Source organism: Sparus aurata, chromosome 18 (genome assembly GCF_900880675.1).
Source record: "Sparus aurata chromosome 18, fSpaAur1.1, whole genome shotgun sequence".
NCBI lineage: Eukaryota > Metazoa > Chordata > Actinopteri > Spariformes > Sparidae > Sparus > Sparus aurata.
The window spans coordinates 31,932,402-31,959,359 of NC_044204.1; the positions used below are offsets into that span (position 1 = coordinate 31,932,402).

The 26,958-nt window shown below is 40.8% G+C and overlaps 2 protein-coding genes across 5 annotated transcripts in view; one reads left to right on the forward strand and one right to left on the reverse strand.

The window, feature by feature from the left end:
• The window catches only part of LOC115568979 (ecto-NOX disulfide-thiol exchanger 2-like), a 179,201-nt gene that overhangs the window by 35,793 nt on the left and 116,450 nt on the right, over positions 1-26,958 (forward strand). For 3 of the 4 annotated variants that reach the window (XM_030396780.1, XM_030396781.1, XM_030396782.1), the window contains exon 2: positions 12,888-13,034. The exons of the other annotated variant lie outside the window; for it this stretch is intronic. In XM_030396780.1, coding sequence (XP_030252640.1) covers positions 12,888-13,034 — 147 coding nt within the window. The remainder of the gene's footprint in view (positions 1-12,887; positions 13,035-26,958) is intronic. 4 annotated transcript variants of the gene reach the window in all.
• Positions 22,046-25,794, reverse strand: LOC115568980 (E3 ubiquitin-protein ligase TRIM39-like). Its single transcript, XM_030396787.1, has 2 exons — positions 25,726-25,794; positions 22,046-25,581 (listed from the first exon to the last, which is right to left on the reverse strand). The coding sequence occupies exon 2, from the start codon at positions 25,577-25,579 to the stop codon at positions 23,957-23,959; it is 1,623 nt and encodes a 540-aa protein (XP_030252647.1). The 5' UTR covers positions 25,580-25,581; positions 25,726-25,794; the 3' UTR covers positions 22,046-23,956.

A 26,958-nucleotide genomic window follows, 5' to 3' on the forward strand; every position in this document is an offset into this window, starting at 1 on the left:
ATAAGTAAACATGAGCTCATGTGGATGGACAGGAGACACCTAATGATGAAGGGGAGATAGGAAATAAATCAGATGAAATTTGATATTTGTCAGGAAGTTATATAGTTTGATAGTGTATTCCACATTTGTTTTGCGTGTTTGCATGCATCGTTTACTTCACAAAGACCAAGCGGAGCATGTGGTAGAGCTGTGGATCGAGAGACGTTATCAAGACGGACATATTGTGAATTCACAACAAAAGCTTGAGGAAAATAGGCAAAGCGTGCCCAGAGCATAAGAATGAAGTACCAAGACAATAGAAAACCTGCATGCGATATGTAAAATATCAAACAGAGAGTGGCCTTATAAATGTGAAATGTCAGTAGGGAAGTGGAATGAGTAGCCAAAAATATTTTTATCTGGGTGATGCTTAATGTTAAAATCGTATTCTCTGAATAGGACATGTTGTGATATTTTGCGAAAGAAGCCTCAATTTTAAATGTCACTCTCTCAGCTGGGAATTTATTACATTATGCCAAGACCTGACACTACAACTATGTTTCTTTTTCTTGGCAGCTTGCATTTTCATTAACCTTCATTAATGAGTTTATGAAAGATTCATAAGAATTCACATGGTGTTGAATTAAATCATCAGACATCTACTTTCAGTCTTTACCTCTTCGTGCCTCGTATTTGTTTTTTTTCCCCTCCTGTTTACGTTCAGTATCTCTATAGCACAGAAGAGTGAGTAGGTTCCATGTTATTTTGTCAATGAAAACAGAAGCCTTGTCAGAATTGTCTCGTTCTCTCTGCTCTCTTTACTTCTGCTAAAGCTGTACAAATGAGACAGTCTCACACCAGCAATCTCATTCACACAGCTCCTGCTGTCTCAATAAACGACTCGATACCATAAAATCTGCAACTGGCCTCTTTGTACAGGAATGTTAAAAAAACGTCCACACAAAGTACAGTTTATAGGAAAGCAGGCAGAGTGGTTTCACTGCCTCTTTTAAGCCTTTTATTTCCACGAAGGTGTCGATTTGATAAGTCGTCACTACTGTGGCTGTTTCCACTGTTGCATGCAAAAGTGCATGTGGCCGAGTGTGATACAGACACAACAAAGGGAGCTCGTAGGTGTGTGCTTGTGTTTATGTATGCCTGTGTGCACTTGTGTGGCTCAGCGTGCTTTGTTGCATGCTCAAGTGTGTGTAGGTCTCTGTGTCTGAGAGCAACTGTGTGTGTAATGTCTCTCATGCAGCCTCACTGTGTGTGTACAGCATAGAATTGACAGCTGGCACAGCTGAGATCTCCAGTTTTTCTGCATCGAGATCTCTCTGGAAACAGTCAAACTGAACAACAGCAGCTGGTACAATTGCCAACAGATACCTATCACCACGGGTTACGGTGTCACCATGGATACCCTACTCTGCATCGCCAGTTCTTTGAGCTGTCATGGCGCGGTGCACACTTGCTGGTGTTAAGCTAACCTCAGAAAACATTTGGAAAGTATGGCAAGATATGTTATTCTACATATAAATTGATTTATGCTAAGGCTGATGATGTTTAAGGGTGCTGTGGCGAGCTGTGGCGTCCTGGTATTTAGGACTGTAGCCATTTTGGGGCATCATCCTGGTTCAGGTCCAGCCAGGGATTCACCTTCCCTGTCATCCCACCATTTTACTCTCCACTCATTTCCTGTCACCTCTATACTTTCCTCTGTCCAATAAAGGGAAAAAGCCCCCAAACTGCTTGAAAATTAAAAAGTTTAACGGCCATTGTAATTCGTCTGAATACTAATTTGAATAGGTTTTTCAGCTTTTCCATAAATCAATTTGACAACTTTTGACCAAAATAATTGCAGGTAGAAATCTGGTATTCGCCTGGATGGGTGTGGTTTTGCAGGACATAGCAGTGCATACTTTGATAAGCTCTGTGACCGTCTCAGCTCACAGGACATAACGTGCTGCATCCGGGTGAAATACAATTTTTTTTAGCGAGTTCCACACTTAAAGCTGCTTTAATTTACAATCCGTAAAAACAGCCAATGTCCTTCTAGGCAAGTCTTGCCACTTGTCAACCACCTTGGCAACGTACAGGGACACTTACTATTTTGGGCTAACAAGACCAGACAAAAATAAAGTTTCAAAGGCTTTTTCAACTTTATGGCTTTATGGTGAGTAATTCGGTGCTTTAACATGATATCCTCCTGTCCAGTGCCTTTTAGATATGAGAGATAGATACAGTATGTTTGCCAGTTCAGCTGTGACGAAGCGCATGATTGGCTTTTAGGGGGAGAGAAGCGGGATATGTATCATACGACCGTCATCTCTGGCATGAAAGACTTTTGTATTCATAAGTGGTTTGTGTCCTCTCTGATATTGTCTCTGGTTCAACAACAATGTTGTGGGCAATTAAACCTGAAAAAGAAAGATTATTTATGATTATTGATGGTTTCATCTCTATGATCTTCCCCTTTTATATACATGCAGTCATTCGGTCCATTGTTAATATAAAGATGGCGCTGCAGCAGCTTTAAGTTTTGAAACAACTTCACTGTGACAAATTGTGGGCTGAGTACGTTGTTTGCCTGAGGGAATAACAGGGAACTGTATGTTTAAATTAGATGAGTACATTGTGCCACTGGGTTACTGGCACAGCCTTTATAAGCAGTAATGATGAAGGTCAGAAATCACCTGGAGAAGCTGTGGTACTAACCTCAAAGTCAGCTCATTCCACCACGTCATAAACTCCACTTTCTTTTCCGCAGTCGTGGCTGTAAATCTCTCCTAAAAGTAAAAAAGACAGGCGGGTTTATAGTTGGTACTTCACAGCTTTTTCAGCTATATTCGCTGTAACTCGCTGTAATGTTTCTCCACCCTGTTTATTTGTTGAATGTCTGCGTTTGCTGAGTGTATGAGCCTTTCATGTCTTCACTGGAGGCAGATGTTGTGTGGGCAGAGTGAGAAACCATTGATAAATATTCTTTCACATGTCCTCATTGGTTGTGGCACGCAGTAAGTAGCCCGCTGTGCTGAGATCCCCTGGATGAAAGCTGTCCATCTGGTTGCATTTGTACATCTGGAGCCTAAACGACACGTAGATTCATTAGAGGTGTTTTTATTTTTTTTTTAGACACAGCACATTGGCGGACTGAGGGTCTGTGAGGACATAAATTCATGAGGCATTAAAGAAACCCTTTTATTTTAGTTTTTTTCTTTTATGTTTCTTTTTTTTTTCTTGTTTGTTTTTTGGCCAGGTCATTACTGTGATTTTACATTTCTAGAAACGGGTCTAAGATAATAATAATGTTTTTGTTTTGTTTACTGTATACATTTGCCCTCGTTATTGTTTCTGCTGCTAAAAATACTCAAACGCGGAGTGAAAAGTCTGGTTAATATCCTCATGAGAATGCCTCTCGTGTCCAGTGTGCCGAACCAGCTACTGCTAAGCCGAATCAGTCAGACACATTATCGTCTATCGCTCAGCATCTCCTCTTTTACATCCAAGCACTTGCAAAACAATGTTGTGGTGTCGAGCCAGACACTCCGGGCTATGAATAGAAGTCAAGTGGTTGACTTATATCAGTAGGCCTTCTCACCTCGAGACTCTTAGAGGTCTTATGACTCAGTTTCATGGGCAGACTTCCAGATATGGGAACAAAACTGCTGCTGCTGGTGACAGGAAGCTAATCTCGAAGCTATCGCCTGTGCGTGACGCAACCAGAAATGTGTCACTTGAAGATGACCAATAGCAGCCAACCTGGAAATGGGTTATCAACCAGTAGATTAATGTGAGTGGTCACGTCGCACCCTGAACCCTCAGCTGAGACCGAGTGTGACTTATGGCCTCAATGACCGATATAATTTCTGTAAAAAGCATGACTGTCATTGGCTCTGTCACCCTATGCCTGGATATCTTTGTTCAGCGGGCAGGAAGCAGCTAATTCAACTGATGACAGAAAGGTCACAGGCGGCTGAAATTATTTTCTGCCCCTCTATTAAAGGTTATGACCTCTCAGAGGAACTAATTGCAAATAGTAGCCTTTAGACGACTTCCTCATGAAAGATAACCTAAAGCATGTTAATGTATTTTTGGATTATAGGACTGAAATTAAGTGTATTGTCCGTGTGTTTAGGGAGTCTGAAGGTAATATGCTATTATTATGTGAAATACAATTTAACATGTCTGCCTCTAAAGATAACATCGTGTGATTACTGCTGTGCTACTACTGTCAGCTTTATTGTAACCTTCATTTTGTTATTAGCAAGTAGACAAGAGTTCACACTGGGTTCTTTATTAGAGCATAATGGTGAAGTGTGTGAATAGAACATAGGCTGATAATAGGCAACGATAAAGTGTCTGTATTTTCAGACAACAGATAGCACGTATTAACTGAACTATGAAGGACAAACGCAAGCTTTAACCTTGCAAATACAAATGACTCCTTTGAGGATAACAGTGGCTGGAGAAAGCTTAGTTGATTTGAGAGGATATGCGCCCACCGCTGTGCATTATTCATCATTTCACCAGGGAAATACTGTAAAATCAAGCATTGAAGCAGTTTATGTTGACAGCTCTTTTCTCCCCGCATCCCTTCCTGATATGTGCCTCCATGGCTAAACATGTAATTATCTTTGGGCCTACATCAGCACCGGAATGTACGTAGTGACTGAACTAGGTTTAAATGGATTCATGATGGATATTTATGAGGATCGGGGCAGCATAAAAGCATGTTCTATCTCATATATTTAAATGCCAGTGCAGAGAAGTCCTAGTTCATGCATTAATTCAAAATCTGTCCTTGATATTTTTCAACGTCATAGAAGTCAAATCCTCGCAGCTGCACGGGCAAATGAGAATAGTGGTTCTACGGAAAGTTATGTAGAAAACAAATCAAAGGCACTCAATTGTGTGTAAATATTTTATGTCTCTGGGAGTGGACCTTTATCTGCTTCAGATGGATGAACACAGTGGTCTACCTGTGTTTTTTCATGGCTGGCTAAACCGCTTATCACCACCCACTCTCTCTCTCTCTTTCTCGCTCTCTCTTGAACTTCCAGATGCGTGAGTTCACCTGGTGCAGATTTTCTGCCGTTTAACATGCTCACATGTTCATACCAAGATTCAACCATCTGCAGCTAATTTACTCCTAAAGAAATGGTACACTGTAGGATTATAGATTATTTTAGCAGGGAGAACTGAAGAAAGAGAACCTAATGTATTACTTTAATGAACTGACACTGGTTCCTTTCGGCACGTTGCAGTGCTGCCTTGTTAAAAAACACCCAGTTCCCAGTTTTGGAAAAGCTACTGATTGGAATAAGCCGCTTCATGGGTGAAGATCCCTGAAATGAGTACAGTGGGATATTGTGTCCCAAATTTATCGCTAGAGTAATAAAAATATTCAGTTCACCATAACGGCATCCTGGATACCAGATATAACTTTGTTTGGACAGAAGTATTTCTTATCAAGGCTGTAAATTATGTTTCTTTTTTTAAATTATGGATTATTATGTCACAGAGCTGTACGGTGGGTATTTGTACTGCCAACAACTGTCCAAAAGATAGCAAAAGATAAAAATGTTTACAGTGGTATAAAAGATTGAAAAGCAGAATATGCTAGAGTTAGAAAACTGTGTTTTTGCACAGGCAGGTGGTGAGGCGTGTGTCTTCTGCTTTTTGTGGATGATGTGGCTCCTCTGGCTTCATTGACTTGTGATGAGCCAACACAGGGATGGTTGGCAGCTGAGTGTGAAGCAGCTGCATTAAGAGTCCTCTGCACCATCAAGTCTGAGGCAGTTATACTCTGGGCTCCTCACTGAGACAGTTGTGAAGGACTTCAAGTATTTCTGAGTCTTGAGGTGGTTGTTTCAGACTGTACAGGAGTGTCCCTCTGTGTGGAGAGAGAGGGAGAGCCGAGCTTGAAGCCAAAGATCTTGAGTTACTTATGGTCACAAGCTTCAGGCAGTGACCGGAAGAATGAGGCTGCTCATGCAGGCAGTCGAAGTGAGCTTCCTTTGTGCGGTGGCTGGGCTCAAAGGAGCTGAGACAGCTGAAACTGGGGGCCGGTTTTAGATGCTCCTCCAAGTTGAAAGGAGTCACTTGAGCTGGGTCAGGCGTTGGATAAGGATGCCTGCTGGACACCTCCCTTTAGAGATCTGTCCAACTGGGCAGAGGCCCTGGGGCAGTCCCAGAGCATGCTTGAGGGATTACTTATCCCATCTGGCCGTGGAAAGACGAGGGGTCCCCCAGGAGGAGCAGGTTAGGGAGATGGATGTCCGGGCTGCCTTTTTTATCCTGCAACCACAATGACTTAGACTCAGATTAGTGGTTACAACAGACAAATGATTATAAAACTTTCAATGTCGATTGACTCTGGCTTTGACCCATCTTACTGAGAAAAGGGTTATCATGTTCGGCAGACATGATCCTGTGTCGTCCATGGATCTGTCATAGCCATTAGCCAGTTCAGGCCCGTTACTAGTACATGGTGTTTTGAGCGATTGTTAGTTAAATTGGTTTTCTTTAAGTTTAGTTTGTCTCCATTGTGTTTTCTTCTGTTTGCATGCAGAACGGTAGTGCTGATAGAGTTGGAGCAGTTTGGCAAAATGAAAAAAAAAAAGAGCGCGGATGGGAACTGAGCGTCCAGATGTGCAGAGCTGATATGGACTCGTGCATATAGACTCAAGGACGTAATTTCTCGCTGAATACTTTCCATTTTGCTTTGTAAGATTCTGGTTTCCTTTTTTTTACAGGTTTCATTTAATATTCTGAAATGTTCGTTCCACATTGTCAGACTTTGATTTGATATTTTTCTTTGCTTCAGATTGTGATTTTCTTTCTCAGATTTCCATGAAATTATTTTCATAAAAATCATTATACAGATAAGAATACTGCTAAAAAAATGACCTGTCGTGGGGCATCACATTATCTCACTGGTCTGAGGCGGATGCTGCGTCACCTCGTGTTTCCAATCCTGGCCACAGGAACATTTCACACTTTATTTTCACTCCCACACTCTGTTGTTGTCACTCTGGGGGTCGAACTGAAAATGGCAAAAAGATGGTGATTATCTTCTGAACTCTGTTCTTTTCTGCTCATACTTTTTATTGGTTTTAAAGCAAATACTATAATACAGCTTCTTTAACAGAATAAAATGATCTCATAACAGTAACAGTAGTAGCAGAGTTCACCCCTCGCTCCGCCACCTCACTCTCAAACTGGCAGATTGTGACAGTGAAAGAGGCCTAAATTCTGATTTAACAAGCTTTTATTTTCTTCAAACTAAAGTGGTTTAGTTAAATCTGCATTCATTTAAAACACAACTAAAACACAATATTGACTTATCCTTATAAAGATTATGATGCAGGTAAATGGGTCACAATCTTATTCACGCATGGTGCAGGTATATGAAGCAACATTATCATTCATTTGGAGTCGTGTCTACCTGACAAATGTCCAATATTCACTCTCTGTTTTGGTCTCCAACTCTCCAAATATCTGCTGTTCTTAATGCTCCAATTTCTTCCCCAGCTAGTCACTTGCTTATGTTTGTCGGTCTGTCAGATGGTCGGTGTTGAGCAGGTAGTGTTGTGGGATTTTACCATGTTTATTGGCTGAAAACACAGCTGCCTGTTACAGCTGGAAAATGAGCTGCTGAAACCAGAGAGAGTAAGCCACAACAGTCAAGTTTCAGACCAGGAAAACCAAAACAATTAGCTCCAGTATGCTAAAATTCTTTGTGGGCATTATTCAATGTCAGCTTGTCTTTTGTAGTTGGCAATATAACTTCATTCATAATACTTAATGTGGTGTTTTAAAATACTTGGAATGGAACCAAAAACTGCTAACTGCAGATAATTCTACTACACAAATGTTTCTGTTGGGTCCGGCTGTCTACCATCATAACCTCATCTCCCCGCTCCTTTTTAGACTAGTTGCAATCATAGTGGCACTGCCTCGCACTGTTGGCAGCTCAGATTAAGGCATTTGGAGAGAAAATACACACATCCATCTGCATGGACACAGATGGAGAGAAGAGATACAGATCGTAGCTCAGAGTAGCGAAGACATCCACACAATGCACCAAAAAAGTGCGTAAACATGCTGGAGTTTACAGCCAGCTGGTTAAATAAACAGTCACAACTTTCCATAGATAGTTTAGAGTAGCGTGGGGTTGCTATTTGATGTCGGTCACATCAGGAAGAGGCTTGTTTTGAGGCCCCAAATTTTTCTTGCAGCATCCCTGTGTGCAAGCCGACTGTCTCCTCTCTCTCCTTCACAAACTGTGATCTTTTGGTCCTTGTGTTTCCCCTTTTTTTATGCTTTTTATGTCTCGGATAAAAAGTTGACAAAGATCAGCCTGTTGACTGACAGCAGCAATATCAAATCAGCAACGGGAGATGAACTGACACTTTGCTCGGTCTGTCATGCGGCACCAGAGATAGAGAAAGCGAGCGAGGGAGAGAAATCCCAGACAGATGGATGTTGATGGGCCGCAGACATCCCGGGGAAGACAGACTGATGCGGTGTGTCAAAGGGTGTGCGTAGGTGTGTTTGATGTAACCCCAGACAGTTGCGTTACACAGACAGCAGAGTGCTGGAGGACTTTTTGGGGAGAAATACAGCTGCAGGCCCATCATGCGTGAATATTTGCATTAGTATTCACATGTACTGTCAGAGGGAGGTTTTGATAAGGACTTTGTATTCTAAAAAGGGAAGCAACAGAGTCAATTTGAAGAACTGTGTTTACAGGAGGAGGGCTGACGGTTAACATGTTTTGGCGTCACAGACTCCTAAGGTGATGGTGAAGGTGATGCACTTTCATTCACTCATTCTCTAACAGTCCTTACATTTATGCACTGAATGCGGACTCAATTGACGCAGCTTGGATGGTGTTAAAATGCATCAGGTGGCGTGCTACAATTGTGGTTCATCATTTTGGCATAAATATTCACTCGCCTGCCTGCTGAGACTACCGCTTAGCTCAAATCCAAAAAAAGTGTTTTTGTTAGTTTTGTGGCTTTAGTTAGAAGAGGAGCACATATGGATGTCTTCAATTCACCAAATCCCTTCTCTTTAGTTTCCTTTCCCCCTTTTATGAACATTTTCAGCATCTACACTCACAGAAAACATTACGTTTGTCAACAGGAAAATAATCAGCAATAATTAAAGGGAAACTCACTATCATCACCCATCAAAGTCGGCTTTAGGTCTTGGGTAATTCTACTGCGTGTGTGAAAGAAGTTGATTAAAGCTGTTTGTGGCTCTGGAGTGAGCTGTGGGAAATCTGATAAACTGATCAATAAGTTGAATGCGGCAGAAAGACTACAAGGCTGCAAAAGAAAAAAAGAATCCCGGGTCGTGGTGTTCAGGGTAGCGGACCTCGTCTCTGCTTGAGGCTAGTGGCTCGAGGCTACAGTATGTGCTACTTGCACAAACTCAGCTGAATATTTGACTCAGCAGTCAGATAGTCAAGTTGCGTTGTGCGTAAGGTAGGCACCAGGGTGTGACAAGGAAGGGGAATGAGTTGAATAAAAGACAACGTCTCTGTTGTATAGATTTTCATTCTTTTTAAAAAAAATGCCCAACAGTGTTACAGGAGTGAAGTGTTTAATCTGCGTTGTATTCAAACATTTACACCAAAAATACCAAACTTTCTTTATGTGATTGTAAAGTGAATATCTTGGCTCAAGGAAAAAGTCAACACGACAAATTAATACAATTGATTAAAGTAGACTCTAAGTAACAATTTGAAGCAATGAACATGTATTAATCACTTTGTCTGGCCTCTCTTGCTTTGTTTAATGCTGCTGGACTTTTGATTTCCTCGTCTCAGCGCCACTGTTCGCCCCGCTAACAAAGAGCAACAGTAGCTAACGTTAGTTTAGAAATGGAGTCCGCTAACATAAACATACAACCAGCTTCCAGCACAACGCAGACGTTCCACAGAGCCCCTTTAAGAAAATAATCCAAACATTCACAGACAATCACAGAAATAAAAGATTATTTGCCCTAAAACCTTGATGAAATAGAAGTGTAACATAAACAGCAGATACATATTTTTTATGTTAAATTAAATTTGTATTGAGTTACATAGTAGGATAACTCATGTTGAATGATATAATATCCACATGTATCTATGTATGTATATGTAAAAAAAACCAGTCAGAACAACAACAAGGCTTAACAGGGAACAGAAAAGATATTTACTGTAGCTACTTAGATGTTGCCTGCAATAAATGCAATTGCATCTTTGTTTTCTGGAATAACTTTATTAACATCAGCGCATTGTATCATTATTAACTACAAAACTACACCGTTACAAGTAGATAGCATGGTGATATGAATGTCAGTGAGTTATTTCAACTTAAAGAGGGACATAATATTAACTTTGAGACTTTTTTAAGATGGCACTGACCTTTTAGCCCATCAGGAAACTGTAGTCTGCAGCCTTTAATTAAAATGAACTGAACTGAGTGGCCAGTATTGAACCTTGGATCCACTCAACTTGGCGTGCTACTCTATTAGTCCCACTCAACTATATTCTGTTCCAGACCCCTTTTCCAGATGTGCTTGTTTGTTTTGTCCCCTAACGTGCATAAAGGAAATTGAACAGACATGTCCAGAGACTGTGCTATGGTACTCCGTCATAACACGTTGTAATTGTTTTCTTTTAGCTTTGGAAGACCAACCACAGAAAACCAAAGGAAAATATTTACTACTGTTTCTGAAAGCAGCAGAAAACCCAGATTACTTAGATAGATAGATGGATGGAGAGATGGATGGATAGATAGATAGATAGATAGATGATAGATAGATAGATAGATAGATAGATAGATAGATAGATAGATAGATAGATAGATAGATAGATAGATGCTGCATATGTGTACAAAGAAACCCACAAACACACAGACAACCACAGGGACAGACTGGTGAAGGAGCATGCAGAGAGAGGCTCCATCTGTCCTTGTCTAATAGTGAATGGGGAAGAAACTCAGCTGAATGAAGGCGGCTATTAAAATCTCTTGTAAACACATTATAGGCCTGGTCTTGTCCAATATATGGAATGAGACATAACAGTGATTTAGAGGCTGGGCTGCATCCATAAATGCATGAAGCCAATCTCATGTCAGCATCTGCAGGCAACTATCTGTGCATCCTGATGTGCATTAGTTACACCGACGAGGGGAAAGAAAAAAAACAATGCAGAGGACTGAACAGAGCACGAATAGAACAGGGAACATAAACATAAAGGCTAAAACATGCCTTTAGGCTAATAATTGCTGAGCACGATTTTGGCATATATTTCTGTTCATAATTGGACAAATGGAACAGTGAATGCATACAGCATGAATGAAGAATGGGCAGGCGGGGGGGACATGTTGCCGCATTTGCAGCAAAACATAGATATATAAAAGGCTCCAGAAGAAAAGTCTTGAACGTGGAACCAACCTCCATGCAAACTTGAAAACAAAAACAGGGGGATAAAAAGCCCCGGACTGATCAGGACGAGGTGGTTACTTCTCCAAAGTGTTAACAAGCCAGCATCATTCAACACACGTCATAGTATCGCTCCTGATAAGAAAATGAGCATGTCCAATCAGATGTGTCCTCTGAGGAAGTGCTGTTGACATTAGTTACAGTAAATGAGACCCTATTGTGACAATTAAAGCTCTGAAAGTGAGTTTGTTGAGACAGTTAAAGAAGAAAGAAGAGCAAATTAGCTGCTGATCATTTGACCCTCTGAGCACGTAGCAAAAATAAATAAACGGGTCAACTGAATCTAAATGCTGCAAATGTTTTTTCACCTGTACTTCCATGTTATCAACAACAATAATAGAGCATAATGAGCCCTAGAGATGGATGCAAGTGTCAGAGGGAAACTGAGAGATCACATTTGCGTAGATAATTCTGACCTTTCATGGCAATGCCACAATCAAATCAATTATGTAAATTCTTGTATTGAAAGTGCAAAGATACATCATCCGTCTAATAATTGCCAAAATGATGATGTCTGGAGTCTGTCAGGGAACAATATTCAGTCACTCCCCCACAAACACGCAGATAAATGCAATGGACCAAAACAAAAACTCACAAACAACAAAAAGCTTGTTTTGAGATCAACAGGACTGAGTTTGATACATGAAACGGCGTCTCATCCCCCTGTGAGGGATCAATAAAGCTGACAGGACCTGAGAGAGGAGGATTTACTCGTCTTCACCCCGATCTATTGTATTCCTCAGAAAACAAAGACATGCAGAATCAGGTGCTTCTGAGTTTAATGTATATTTCACATTAGTATTAGTATTGGACTGTTGTCTGTATAAACAAACATGCATATATTTCTTAAATGTGCTGGATAAGAGCAGATGTGTTGGATCATATTTACTTCCCACATTACTGTTGTGTCGGTACGTCGAGGATGTAACTTCAATAACAGCTTCAGTCCGTGTGTCTGACTCTTCAGTGTGTTCAGGGAACACAGGATAATAAGACAGAGGACAGTCTCTAAACCATTAGGCAGATTTGGTTGATTTGCATTAAAGTCCAGACTCTTTTATATTTTGATGAGTCATAATACGTCCGTGTGTGTGTGTGTGTGTGTGTGTGTGTGTGTGTGTGTGTGTGTGTGTGTGTGTGTGTGTGTGTGTGTGTAGACGGTCTGCCCGCATTAATAATACATTTGAGGTAAGATCTAGAGGCTCAGGCCTAGCGTCCCAGGATAGAAATACTTATGTGAGATTCAAAGCCTCTATGGCATTTTTTCAGATTTCAAGTTGTTCTTTTCTGTTTTTATTTCTTTCACATTTTTAGAATTGTGAAATATTAAAAGTGAAATATTTAAATGATGTTAATATACTGCTGTGTTGTCTTTGTCTGACCTGGTTCCTGCTGTAATTTTTTAGGGCTCAACGCTCTGCCCTTTGACCCAACGACCAACAGCGAGCCTCTCCTCTTCAGCAGCTCAAACGGGCCGCTGGTGAGCGAGCATCCTTCCCTGGAAAACTCTGCTGAAAATGGCAAGAAGAGGAAAAGAATCGCTCTGCCTCCAGGTACTGACAATACCATCTCGCTACAGTATGACACAGAATGAGGAGACGGTCCTCTCTAATGCTCCAATGCTATTGTTGTGTTGTGCTACGGAGGACTACTACCTGGAATTACAGTTGCTCACTTTGTCTGGCAGGATGTTTCCAGATGGAATGTAATTTAAATGCTACCGGCATCAAATAACTGCTGGTGAGAGATAAACTATAATCCTGTTATTTTGAGACAGTCTGAAAGAGGTAGCCTTGTTTGGTCTTGGCTGTTTTTGATTAGCTTGCTGTAGCCCCCGGCTCTGCTTGTCTGGACTGTTTGGAGGTCACACAGCTAAAACCAGGAAGCTGCACAGTGGAGATTTCACATCCGCCTGCTTCTCACCATGCCAACAGTCCCGCCAATCAAAAAACTCATGTGCCTTCAGTTCCTTCATGCACACTGCCCCAAAATACTGTCGTGAGGTCTTTGTGTCCTCACGCTTGTACTGTAGTCGCTGCCTGTGTGTGTGTGTGTGTGTAATGTGCAAACGCTCACCCAATAAGCCTAATTTTAATCAGGTCCAGTGTGCTGTCTAATTAAAGACGGGCTTTCTAATTAATTGCATTATGAGTAGTAGAAAGAAGAGGGCCCTTAAGACAGAAAGGTGTTGCTTCATGTCCTCATCTGTCGGGGTGACACTAATTGGTCTGGATTTACAATCTGGCACAGATACACAGGGGCACCAAGTTAACTAATATCAGCACTTGCAGGACAGCACTAAGTCACTGACGGAGCTTCTGGTCGAACATGGCCTCTGAAAACTCTTACTGGCTGGCTAAATGGCTCATTTTTCTCCTGCCAGAGACAGTCACCAACAACTCCATCAAAGCTGATATCTGTGTGGTCTCTGTGCTGTTTCAGATTTTATTCCCAGAGGTAGAGATAAGGGGGTCCACATGGGGAGAAGTGGCATGTGAAACCCTCTTTCTTTCAGTCTCGCTGCTGGCTAGTGTTACCAATTACGTAAAGTAAACAGTGTTTCTCCCCAGTCAACGAAAGTGTTGACCTCAGTGCAATGCCTTTAAATCTTGAACACTGTTGTAAGCAGCTGAGATTGCTTAAAATATATCTTCTTTTCCATAATGATAGTAATCTCGACAATACGACATGTTCTGTGCCTCGTGCCCAGTGCATGCTGGGATTTACCCACGCCACCTGAGAAACCCATGTCGACAAAGTTTATTATTAAACTGTAAAATATTTTGCCTCTGTTACATATATTTGACGCAACTGTTTGATAACCATATTTGACGGATCATTGCAAAAAATATGCCGGCTGATGTATTAATGTTTGAATTGTTTACTCCCCTTTCTCAGCATCTATCTGCCCCAAAAGTCGAGTATCAGCCCGGCTCTAGTTAAAAGAAAGCAACTCTTTTACGTTTCTGATTTATGGCAGCTTTATCATCCTAATGCATACCTGTATCAATTAAAATAAAGAATTAGAGTACTCAGTACTCAGTAGAATGCATTCCTCTGCCAAGGCCCAACACTCCCCTGTAATTCATCAAGCCTACTCATGTATCAAATAAACATCTCTAAATCTGTTAGGTCAAGATTTTGGCAGACGTAATAAAAGATTAAGAAACCATTTCTTAACTCAGGAAATTGACTCCATTGTCAAGTTTGTGTATAAAGCTCTCAATACAGTTGCTACCAGCTCATTTCGAAGTGGTGATTTAGTGAATCCAGTTGTCATTAAAACTTCCACTAACAAAGCAATCAACAATGTAAACGTATACATTTTAAAATAAAACCTTCAAAAATACCATCAAGGCATTGTTCATAAAATCAGAACACAATGTCTTCAGTAATACATTTAAGAAGACTATACAGTGTGTATTTAAAAACAAACTCAAGCTCAATGTATTCAACAACAGTATTTCCTTCAAACGTGTCATTTATATTACCTCTCCCTCTCACTGTATGTGGCACTTTGTGTTTTGTGTAAAAAGCCAGTTGTGTCATTTAGTTGAATCAGCTGGTGCAATAGAGGGATGCCAATTAGAGTCTGACGCAGATCTCATGTTGATAAGATCTCATCTCATTCATTATGCTGCAGCAGGGGAAGCCATACGCAGCATAATGCAGAGGCTTTTACAACAGATTGTTTACGCAGACACATAAATGCGGGAACAGAGGCGAGGACGATACATAAATGTAACTGGAGTCCTGAGTTACGCAAGTATGTTTGCAGTGTTTTCTTTTAGTATGGGTTCACAGGAAGGGCTGTGTAGTATATAATAGTACAAATCAGTGGGCATGTGAACAATACAGCAAACCCTGTCTAATAATATGAAGCAAGGTAACACCATGTTTACATTACATGTTTCTAGCAGAGGTGAGTTACGTTTGTCAGACTTAAATCAATTCTTCCCACACTGAGGTTGCTTTCCTCCATCCAGGTGCTGCTATTTTCTCTTCGCCACACTCAGATAATACAACCATGAGTGCTTGAAGATGAGTAAAATCAGCTTCCTCTCATTTTTTTTTTTTTTTTTACCATTTTCTCTTTGCTTTTGTATTCCTAACAATGGTCCTCCTCTTTCTACATTCTGTCCCTCCTTTGTTCAGAAATATAAATTGGAGGAGACGCACACCTGCCGCAACAAACCCAGTGAGAATAGCTAAACGGTGCATAAGCCACATTTATAAAAGCAATCTTTGTGACAACAGCTTCAATGGGCAGAGAAAGCCGAGTCCTGGAGTTACAGTACCGTATGACTCACCGAAATTTGTTGGAAAACAGATGAGCGTAGCATGCTTTTCACAATTTATTTTCCCCTTTCTGATGACACTTTCTTATTATTTGTCAACCAGCATCAGAATTCACTTCAGCATCGTCGCTGTACTCTTAAAACCACAAAAAGACAGCTGGAAGGAAATGAAGTCCATTTTGTATATTGTGGCTTCAATGGAAATGCATGTGTATGTGTGTGTGTGTGTGCATGTTTGTGTGTGTGTGTGTGTGTGTGTGTGTGTGTGTGGTCTGCTCAGATTAAAGCCTGTCAGAAAGCCTTAAGATCAAAGCCTTTGTGGAGCACAAATCTGATCTGTCACTGGAAAAGCCACCGACTTTTTTCCCTTCCATCTTAGAGATAGAGAGCGAAGTCAGCAATCCATTATTTTTTCTCTCCGTCAAGTTATGAACACTGTGACAATAAAGCTGCCATTAATGCGGCATAAGAGCACTACTATCGTGATGGCACCACCTGCTACCGTCACTCACAGCTTTGAGGGGAAAACCTTTAAGTGTTATAATGGTTTGATGTCTTCCTATTAAGATTCATGTATGTGTGTTTGTGATGTAAGTCTTGAAACAGCTTGCCGTAAATTTAATTTTGTGAAACACAACATCAAAGAATTGGATTTCATGTGTAGTTGACCTATAAATGGGTGTGCTATATAGAAGAAAATGGCCAGAACCACAGAACTTTCTCTGCCCCAGTTCTGTGCTTCATGACCATGAAAATAAAACATCCCTCCTGATGCAGACATTGAGTAGCTTGATTGTCACCAAAATTGCAACTCATACATTATGTGTGATCCTTCTGCACTCCTGGTTGACTTGGATGCACAATAACCAACCTTTTTTTTTTCTATTGCAAAATCTGGATTTGAAGGTTGTTGAACTTGGATAGCAAAAGTTATTTCTGTTTGTAGCCACACTATTGGCTTTGAGATGGCAGTTACATTTTGTTACAAGCTCATTTTGTAGCCTGCTGTACGAAACCTCGTTTTGATCTGCTGCTCTTGTTTGTCCTGCTAAGTTACTACATTACGCTGCTAATGTAATCTCAACACTTCCTGTACTATCTGTCTGTCTCAAATGAAAAGCCCTCCTGCATTTCCCTGAACAAAAACCTGTTACTTAAGAAGGTTGTCAATGTGAAATGTTACCAGGAATGTGTCAAATTGAACAGTCACGTACGCAACTACGTGAACTGACGCTGACGATGTCCGACTGTAGAAGAAGATAAGTAGAATCGTACCGAGACATGAAAACGTGTTGCAGTTGCCCTGATGGACTGTACTGCCGCTACGCTCTAAATCATGGGCACTCATTATGTTCCTATTGGGAGAGGCTGAGTCTCAGGCGACATCTGGTGGTGAAATTCAATATCACTGGTCTGGTCGAGTCTGAGGTCATATACCAGTTTGAATTATTTTCCCAACCTCAGTCCAAAGCACAGCTGTACTTGAGAATAACCTCACAGAGCCTCTAGCATGGCCACGGACTCCTGTCTTGTTTAAAAAGCAAGAATAAACATGATTAAAAATGAAGGAGGCCAGATCTCAGTCAAAAACAGACCTATAGGAATGTGGCTCAAGAAATGATTTTACTGGTGGAACCCATGAGTATTGTGTATTCACAACATGAAGCCCTTGTCGGACTGACTTCCATCACACAAAACTGGCAGTTGTCTTTTAAAACTGGTGTTACGTTGGTAGTTGTCAATCCTTGTAGACAAGCAAGCAGCGCTTGTCTTATTTTAATATCCAGTATCTCTTTACGCTGCTGTGCCTTGTTTGTACTTTGCTACCAATTCACTACAGCAGCTTTCAGACTGAAATGCTCCCAGTACATAAATGGTTTCTGGGGTTTTTACTGCCTGAATCTGCTTTTCCTTTTCTCGTTCCTCAGTTTTCGACTTGCAAGGTCAATACACAGCATCAGCTCTTGTCAGACAGTGATAAATGTACATGAACTCGTTCACTGCATAATACTTCCCTTGACGAAACGAAGCTTTTGAAGCAAAGAATTTCAATTGAGTGCTTTTATTATTTGCATAACACCGGTTCCTTGAGTACTTCTTTCAGCCCGATGCTGTTACATTAGCCACATGTTGTTGCACAGCGTGTAGTGCCTGTGTAGAGAACACATGTTTAGCACAGCAGTAGCTGGAAAACTAATAATAGCCCAGTAACAACAGAAATCTACAGAGCATTGTTCCATCAGGCTAATGAGTGTGGCCCAGTAATGGCAGATCAATGATTACAGATGAGTAGTGTTTCCCTGTGCCGGCTATGACTCTGGTGTCTATCAGTTGGAGCTGCTTGCTAACTCGAAGTCATTCCCTGAAGGGCCAGTAGCTAAATGATGAAGGTCTTCAACAGCTGGAGCTGTGGATTTACTGGCTTAGAGGGTCTGATTCTGTCTGGCTTCGGGTCGTCTCCAGCTTTAGTCAGGTCCTCTGGCTCTCTGAGGACGACTGATGGAGCACCGACTCATTAGCAGCCATGTGGATTTAGTCTCGTTAAGGGACCCTAATGGATAGATTTATCTCATTACATTTGGCACTTCATTAGATACACATACTGTAGGACAAAGGCATGTGCGCCTGCAGAAACACAGACTCACACTCACACACCACATGAGGTACTTGTGTTTTCCACATACTGGTATTCATTAAGGCAGTGTAATTACCCAGACCAGTGTACTCAGAGACTGTAGTTATGACACTCAGTCTCAGTGACACAATCATCCAAACATCCTTTTGGGATAAAAGTAATACAGACTTGGAGTTTATAAACTGCTCTTGCCTGAGAGGTTAAAAACCTAACTCTGTTACACCATTTTAGTTTACCCAAAAATGAAAATTCAGTCATTATCTACTCACTATCTGTCTACAACAACAGCAACAGCAGCAGCAGCAGCAAAACATGAAACGGCTCCATACAGGTCAACCCACATGATCCAGGTCTCCAGAAGTCGTGAGATCACAACTTTATTTTCGAAAGTTATTTACACCCTTGATGCACGTTCAAGATTCAGACTGGATGCTACGTAACGCCCTCAGCTGAGCAGCACGACTCTAACGTGCTGATATTTAGCACGTATTGTACACTGTATACTAGCATGCTAACATTTGCTAATTAGCTCCAAAAGCAGAATAACTGTGTATGATGGGAATGTGATTAGTTTTGGAGATAATTGGTTATAGAGCACCGGAAAAATGGTCATTTTGATGATGGTGCTAGATGAAGAGGTATGGGATCACTGAAGTTATAACAATTCATCCTGGATACCAATTTATCCAACAGTTGTCATCAACAAGTGTCCATTTCATGGTATTGCTGGAGGTGAAATCAGTTGATCACCAGAGTCATCAGGATTTACCCTCAAGGAACCGTTAATATGAAATTTCAAGGCAATCTGCTTCGACCAAGCAGCGGACTGATTGGTTGACAAGGCCATCCCTAGAGCCTCGCTGCTAGCATGGCTTAAAACGTATCAAGCCATATATTTAAAAAAATATGTAATATATATGTTAATTTCATGTTATGCTGTCTGCATATATCAGGGCTTAACTTCAAGACGGGAAAGAATATCCAACCTATAAAGCTGCTGATTAACAGGCTGAGGGTAATAAAGACTACTGTAGTGAAATCAGCTGAATGAAGATATAATTGTCTCTAGGAGTTCATTTTAACCAGGCAACATCAAATGTAATCATCCTTTGTATTAAATAAGAAAATAGTTTGAATTGTAAACAATGTAATAGCTGGAAAGTAATTAACAAAGGTGCCGCGCACACTTGAATGGAAAGCTTTGTGTTGTTGGGGTCATGCCTCACATTATCACTTGTTCAGTTGCAAACACTTTGTGGTTCATTTATGCAGAAGGTGATACTACACTTCTCATTATTCACTCTTGCACTTCTCCTCGCAGCGTCTCCTTTCAAACAATGCATAACAAAGACTGCCTAAGGGTCCCCTCACAAACCACCTGAATTATCCTTTTTTTATTTGGTATCAGCACTTCACAGCAGTCCGGGATGGCCTCCTCTCTGCAGGTTGGTTCTGGTTAAACAAAAAAGGTGAGCAGAATGAGTGCTAAAAGAGCTGCTGGTGTGTTGGAGGAGCATGACTTCACTCCATCGATTGGATCAATAGCGGTAACATGTGATGTGTTCCCGCTTAGCTTCATAAATCAGCACCTCCCTTATTGCACTGGAACCACACAGTGCACACTCAAGGACTGCTTTCAATCTGGAAAGGTTGCTTGACAGAACATTTAAAGTGGTGAAAAATGTGTAAACAAGCGCACTTTATAATGAGTTTCCGTGAAAGTTTTAAATCACAGCCACATTTCATATACTGCTATCCATTTAAACTACATGTTGAGGCGTCTTACAGCAGTTTATTCAGCCAGCAAACTCTACTTTCAGCCATGAAAGAGCCATTTGGAAACTGAAAAAGTAGTCTCTGGCACATTGACCTTTTGTCAGACCACTTAAAAGTATTCTGCGGGAGGCTGACTTGAACCGGTCACTATTTTGGGTAGACCTAAAGAGCCAGTCCATTAAGAAAAGAAAGAAATCATTCTGCTTCCCAGTAGCATTTCCGATGTATTCAAATCCAAAAAGTCAAATTGTGGTCAAAGTCACCGGCACATGAAGTAAGTTTCTGCCTGTTGGCGTTGCTACAAATAAATGCCCTCGCCCACCTGACGTACCTCCCCTCTGGGAAGCTTTAGAGCTGCAGGTCTGTCGGTCGGTTCAGCACAGCTGAACTACACGCACTGACACAACATACCTTCATGTAGGATTGTTTTGTGCTTTAGAACGTAACGTAGAAAATGTTTTATGTTTGTAACTCGCTGCTTTATTTACGCTGACTCCAATCTCTCTCGACCATGGCTGTTCTCTTTGTCTCTCCTTTTTGTTGATTTCTGGCCACTATATAACAAACATAGCATATCAGTATTATTCCAATGCTATCTGAGTATCAAATACAAAAAAACATTGTTGATGTAAGATAAAATAATTTAAATTGCAACGGCTTTGTTAAGTAGCAAACAGTACACAGCTGTTACCACGAACAGTGATGAAATGAAACTGCTGGGACTCGACCAATTTTTCTGTCAGAATGCCAACAAAACAAGCTAAAGTTAGAAATGTGCTACTTTGGCTCTGAGGCAGTATCCTTTGTCCCGCCTACAATATCTGATTGGTCACACATCACCAATTAATTGCCTATAAACAATGAATGATCTGAATCTGCAAAGAAAGTATTAACTACATTTATCAAATAGATTTGGTGGAGATGAGGCATAAAGTAGCAGATAATTGAAATACTCAGGTAAAGTAAGTCAAAATTGTACATAAGAACAGCACTTGAGTAGATTGTACTTGCATTTATTTATCACTTGTTGTTCAGCATTTTGACGGAAAAAGTTTAATGTTTACTGCACATGAATGTTGGTCCCAAAGTTTCGTTTTCAGTCTCCTTGATTTCTAATAATGGGTATCAGCCCTTAAAAGCAATATCGATTGACCCTTAGTAACTACTATTAGTGAGTGTTGTACTTTTACTCTACTATATTTATTTCTCTAATATTGTGTTTCAGCTACACCGGCTCCACCCTGAAAAGGCTACTTACACACTAACCCATCAGTAATAACTGATAATATCAGCAATATGCACTTTGATACTGTAGATTGGAGATGTTAGTAATTCTAAATCCTTGCTTCATCCACTCATTTAGCATGTTATTGCTACTTTACTTAAGTAAAATATAAAAAGATTTACCTGTGAGCAGTAAAACAAACCCGTGTTTGTGTGACATGAACCAAAGCTTTCTATTCATTCCACACCTGCACACGTCTAACCCCATTTTGAAGATAACCTGTTTTTAGACATGGCATGTAATTATCTACGTCAAATCATTAAAACCTCATCCCCCCCGTTTGTGAAAGGCAGAATTAGTATTATTTTTCAAATTACCCTGGAGAGAAAAAACGTAATGGATTATTTTGCGAAACAAAATTGCTAAGTGTATGTTGTGGGCATCTCCGGCTGTCAAGAGAGGCTCTAATTTCTGCTTTTATTCTGCAGACAGACGTGACAGATGCACTTTAATTGCATATTGAAGTAATTCATCGTTCAGTGTCTTCTTTCAAGTGGCAGGATATCTTAGAATGTTCTGAGAGTTTATCAAGCATGTGAGCAATATTAGGAAATCAAGCAGATTGCTGTCTGAAATCCAAAATCAGGTTTATTGCATTTCACTCGAACATCAGACAGAGGACATCAGATACTTCTCAGTAAATCCTACTCTAAAAGTGGACAGAAGAAGAACTATCATTTCCAAATCAAATAATTTGTCTCATACTTTTAGTACCAATCATCCAAAAAAGCAAAAAAAAATAAAAAATGAATAAAAAAAGTAAACATAAAAGTTTTTCAGATCTCAGAGAACCCTCTTAAAAAAAAAAAAGATTTGTCTGAGCAACAGTACAAAGTCAAACATAATTAAAAAGAGACAAAGGCAATCAATCTTCACATTTGAATAACTAACACCCTTCTTAAAATGACTTCTTCCATCTTCAGTTTACATGATTGTCTTTTTAAAAAATGCATGATTATCAGAGGAAAACAGCTGTTTGTTATTAATAAATATAACGGAGATGCAATACAAAGCTGTTCTTTACCAACAGCTCCACATGCTCATTTGCCAGGCATCTTGTTGTTACCAACAGTTCTAGTCTTCCTGTCTCCCTAATATGTTTTTTGTCACATATAATGCGTATTATATATATATATATATATATATATTATAACAATCTCATTAAACAGATAGATTCTCAAAAATCACCCAATCATTTTTAATCATGCTCTCTAGAAAAGGTATGCAGAGGTGTTTCCTGTACGAACGCTCCCATCAGCAGGACATCATTTGTGATTTTTTTTTTCAAGAAATGGTTGTTTTTGTCTCGTTTCTAACCGACTTTGAATTTTGATCATTTATAAACCTTAACCACATGTCTGTTGTTATAAACATGACAAAGGTCCTGTATCATGATACAATACTTAGATTTACCTGGATGACTGAGAACTTTCATCAACAATGTCCTGTGTTTCCAGACTTCCTCCCTATGTGGACTTTGTCAACGCTCCCTGACTTCTTCCCATCAGAAACACTGCGACGGCTAGAAATCTGACACTTTAACATAAAGATATGTCAGTTTGAGGCACTTACTGACACCAATCATGTTGACAGCCTCCCTGTCAGACAGATAGGCCTTAATTGGCTCCTCTCAGTAAACAGTTGGTTAAGCCTCTCTTAATCACACAGACTTTGCTGCATTTGAACTTGTAAAGCCTGAACTGTGCAGGTTTGGCTTATTTTAATTAGACTACATTGCATTATTTGCCCACAGGTTCCAGCATCGTGACTCATCCATAACTACACTTTTAACTGAATAACGTTAATTATGGAGCAAACATTTCTAATCCAGTGCTGAATAGTACGCGTACGTTAATTAATATTTCATGTGTGCTGTTCAGATTTTACACAACAGTGCTGAATTATTTTGCATTGCAGGTTGTGTAGTAGGGGGTCACCTTGAGATTTGCTGTCCTGAGGCATATGGCATGTAGGTTGAATATTATTTTTAAACACAGTAGTGGTTATTTTCTACCTTCTACAGCGATCGGATCCATCCATCATGTCATAAGCAAACAGACCTGATATACAGTATGTCAGTCCAAGCAGCACAGAAGAAACGCTGTAAAATATTTGTAAATCCTATGTGACCCACCTTTGGTGTAGGTTTGGCCGTGTTGGCAGGCAAGAATAGCTTTCAAGTATTAAAATTAATGGCCAGAACTTAAAGATTTAAAGTATGTGTGTGTGTTTCTGTGTGTGTGTGTGTGTGTGTGTGTGTGTGTGTGTCTCTGTGTAGTGATGTCCCAGTGGCAGCATGGCGCTTCTGAGATCTCTGACAGGCGACACAGAGTGACACAAAAGCGCTGACACTGATGGATGGGAGAAACAGAATTACGCGCCGGAGTCTCACAGATACAAAACAGCCTTCTGCTATTGTGATCTCTCTCCAAGTGCCTCATCCTGTCTTGTTTCCCCTCACACAAACAAAAACAAAAAAAATCACCCGTTGTTTTTGACTGGAGTGATGATCAAGGCGGCTGAATTCTTGCTGCTGTCATTAGCACCGGGGCTGAAGAAGGGAAAGAGCGCCTCGGTGAATTTGCATCCGGTGAAGGAGAAGATGAGAGCCCGGGCGTCCACGTCGTAGAAGGAAACTTGACCCTCCTCATAATCGACATACACCCCAACCTTTTGAGGCATCTCCCTGACATCGAGCCTAATGGCAGGGCCGGCATTTGCTGTGATCTCATTTCCCTTTCTCAGCCAAATAGTCCAGTATCCATTGTTGGGGCTGATTCTTATATCACCCTTCCGGTTGATGGACTGGTGTGCGACTCCTAGATCCCACTCTGTTTTGTCTTTAATCTGGACCTCGTAGTAAAACTTTCCGGAGGAGAAACCCTCTTTTGCAAGGACGTTCAGGACATGATCGAACCTCTGTGGTTTGTTTGGTAGATTCCTCTTTCTGTCTCCGTGCGTGACTTGTTTACCGTCCTCGGAAACAGTGAGAGATGGGTATGCTGTGTCAGGATCCAGAGTCACATCGACAGCATGACGCTGCATTTCTTTCAAGTCGGGATCACACAGCATTCGTATTTCTCTCATCACAGTTTTTTCCAGCTTGGTCAGGACTTCCTGCACGGTAAACTGGTCGCTGTTAGGAGTCAGATCAGACCAGTCCTTAACCTGTGGCAGATTGATGGTCAGAGAGAGGACATTCTCAAGGAATGTGAAGGCGTTGCTGTTGAGTGAGACCTGATTAAGCTGCAGGTTGGTCTGCTCTATTTGCGCAATTTCTCCCCTCAGTTCTTTAATGATGCCTTCTGCTTCTGATTCAGTTTCTGCCTGCTTCGTCTTGATCACCTCAGTCAGCTCAGCCTTGCTTCTATTGATGTAGTCCACCACAGCAGTCATCACACGCACGCTGTATCGCAGAGCCTTCGCTGCATTTTTCCCACTGGCATCCATTGTGTTTTGAACCTCCTGAATTTTCTGCTGACGTGCCTCGATCATCTGATTCATGTCTGCCCTTTGTTTCCCCAGCTTGTCCTTCCTAATCTGAGCCTCCTCCTCCAGGCTGACTATCGTATGCGCTTTATGGTCGCTTTCTTTACAGGAGGCGCATATAAAGTCTAGATCCCCTTGGCAAAACAGCTCCAAAGGCTCGTCATGCTTCTTGCATAACCTGCTCTCTAGGTCCTCGACCGGGTGGATCAGCTTGTGTTTCTTCAAAGCTGACTTTGTCTGATGAGGCTTCAGATGTTTTTTACAGTAAGACTGTAAACACACTAAGCAGGACATGACGGCTGTTTGTTCACACATTTCACAGAGCACATTCTCATTTCCTGCTTGTTCGGGGGGACCATTACATTTTTCTTGAACAGAATCCTTGACCTTTTTGGCCACTTCATCAAGTAATGTGTTAACCCGGAGCTCTGGTCTGTTGTAGTATTTCTCTGCACACAGTGGGCATTTTATTACAGGGCTGTTGTCCCAGTGCTTTGTGATGCAATCCAGACAGTAGTTGTGCCCACAGGGAATCGACACCGGCTTAGTGAACACATCCAGACAGATGGAACAAGAAAAGTTCTCGGGTAAATCTAGGCTAGCTCGTCTAGCCATGCCTAGGAAGTCAAAGTGAAATAATGAAAGAAGTTAGAGCTGTATAAAGTGAATCTAGATTCATGTTTGTCTGTGTTTAAAATCACCAAGAAGCACTAGTAAACACTAAATGCAAAGGCTGCAGACAAGATAAATGGCAACTTTACCTGGTTTGTAGGTTTTTTAAGTCTGTCAGATCTGTGAAGAAAAGTCAGAACATGTGGTTCAGTTCTCCGCTAGTTTTAGTTTCACTTTCACCAGTGACGTCTGGGGGAGGATCCCCTCCCATTTCCTGCTTTAGCAGGGACATGTTAACCCCTTAGAGGCTCATATCAGTAGTGACCCAGGTTCAGAGCCTTTCTTTCCTTCCAAATCCACCAGGGTTTAGTTAGAGCTATAAAATATGTCCCCCCATCTTGACATCAAAGGCTCATACAGCCATAAGAGCAGATTTTTCTTTCAGGTGTGCATTATTCATATTATTCTTTGCACTCGGTTTTTCACGTGCTTGTTGATGTATTCACAACGTTAATGCTCCAGAAATCCCTTTCATGTACAGCATTATGTGGAAAATGAAATGAAAGCTCTGAGACAGCACAACATGCTAAATTCTTAAATGAGTGTGTGTGTGTGTGTGTGTGTGTGTGTGTGTGTGTGTGTGTTTGTGTGTGCATTTGCATCACATGAGGGTGCTCGGTGATGGCATCTGCATAATAAAACTATAAATACACTCGTCCTGTGCGCTCTCCGCTGAGGGAACACGGCTCGGGACACAAAAGCTTCCTTGAATTCGTGAAGGGTTTTGTCAGAGCTGAAATAATCCATGTAGGTTTCTGTGCATTAGCAGCATCCGTACGCGATTGGATGTATATCCACATGTGGGTATTTTTGCAGTAATGTAGGTGTGAGCGTATGGAAATTGGATAATGGTTGATAAATGAAAGGAAAAAAAAGATACAGCAATACATTGTACTTAACCTTTCAGTGACACAAATTAATTAGCCCCACTGCAGTTTTGAATGTCAGTTACACTGTGCTCTGTGTGTCTGTAAATATATGTATGTAGGCGTATGCTGTATGCATTGGATCTCATTATTTCAGTGCTCCGTTATTCAACAGCCATGTGTTTGCTGTCGTCTTTACTGTGTAAATGTGAATAGATGGTGCAGCTTCAGCAGCTGCTTATTAATTCAGTGACTGACAATATCAAGACATAACGTAAAGGGAGTAGGACTTTGAAGATCCAATCATACGACACTAAGCTATATATATATATATATATATATATATATATATATATATATACTCTGTATTTTGAATTATGCATTTATACAGTTTATGTTCTCAGAAAAAAAAAAGTTTCCCGATGTGACGTTCTGATCTGAAAAATGACAGGCCAC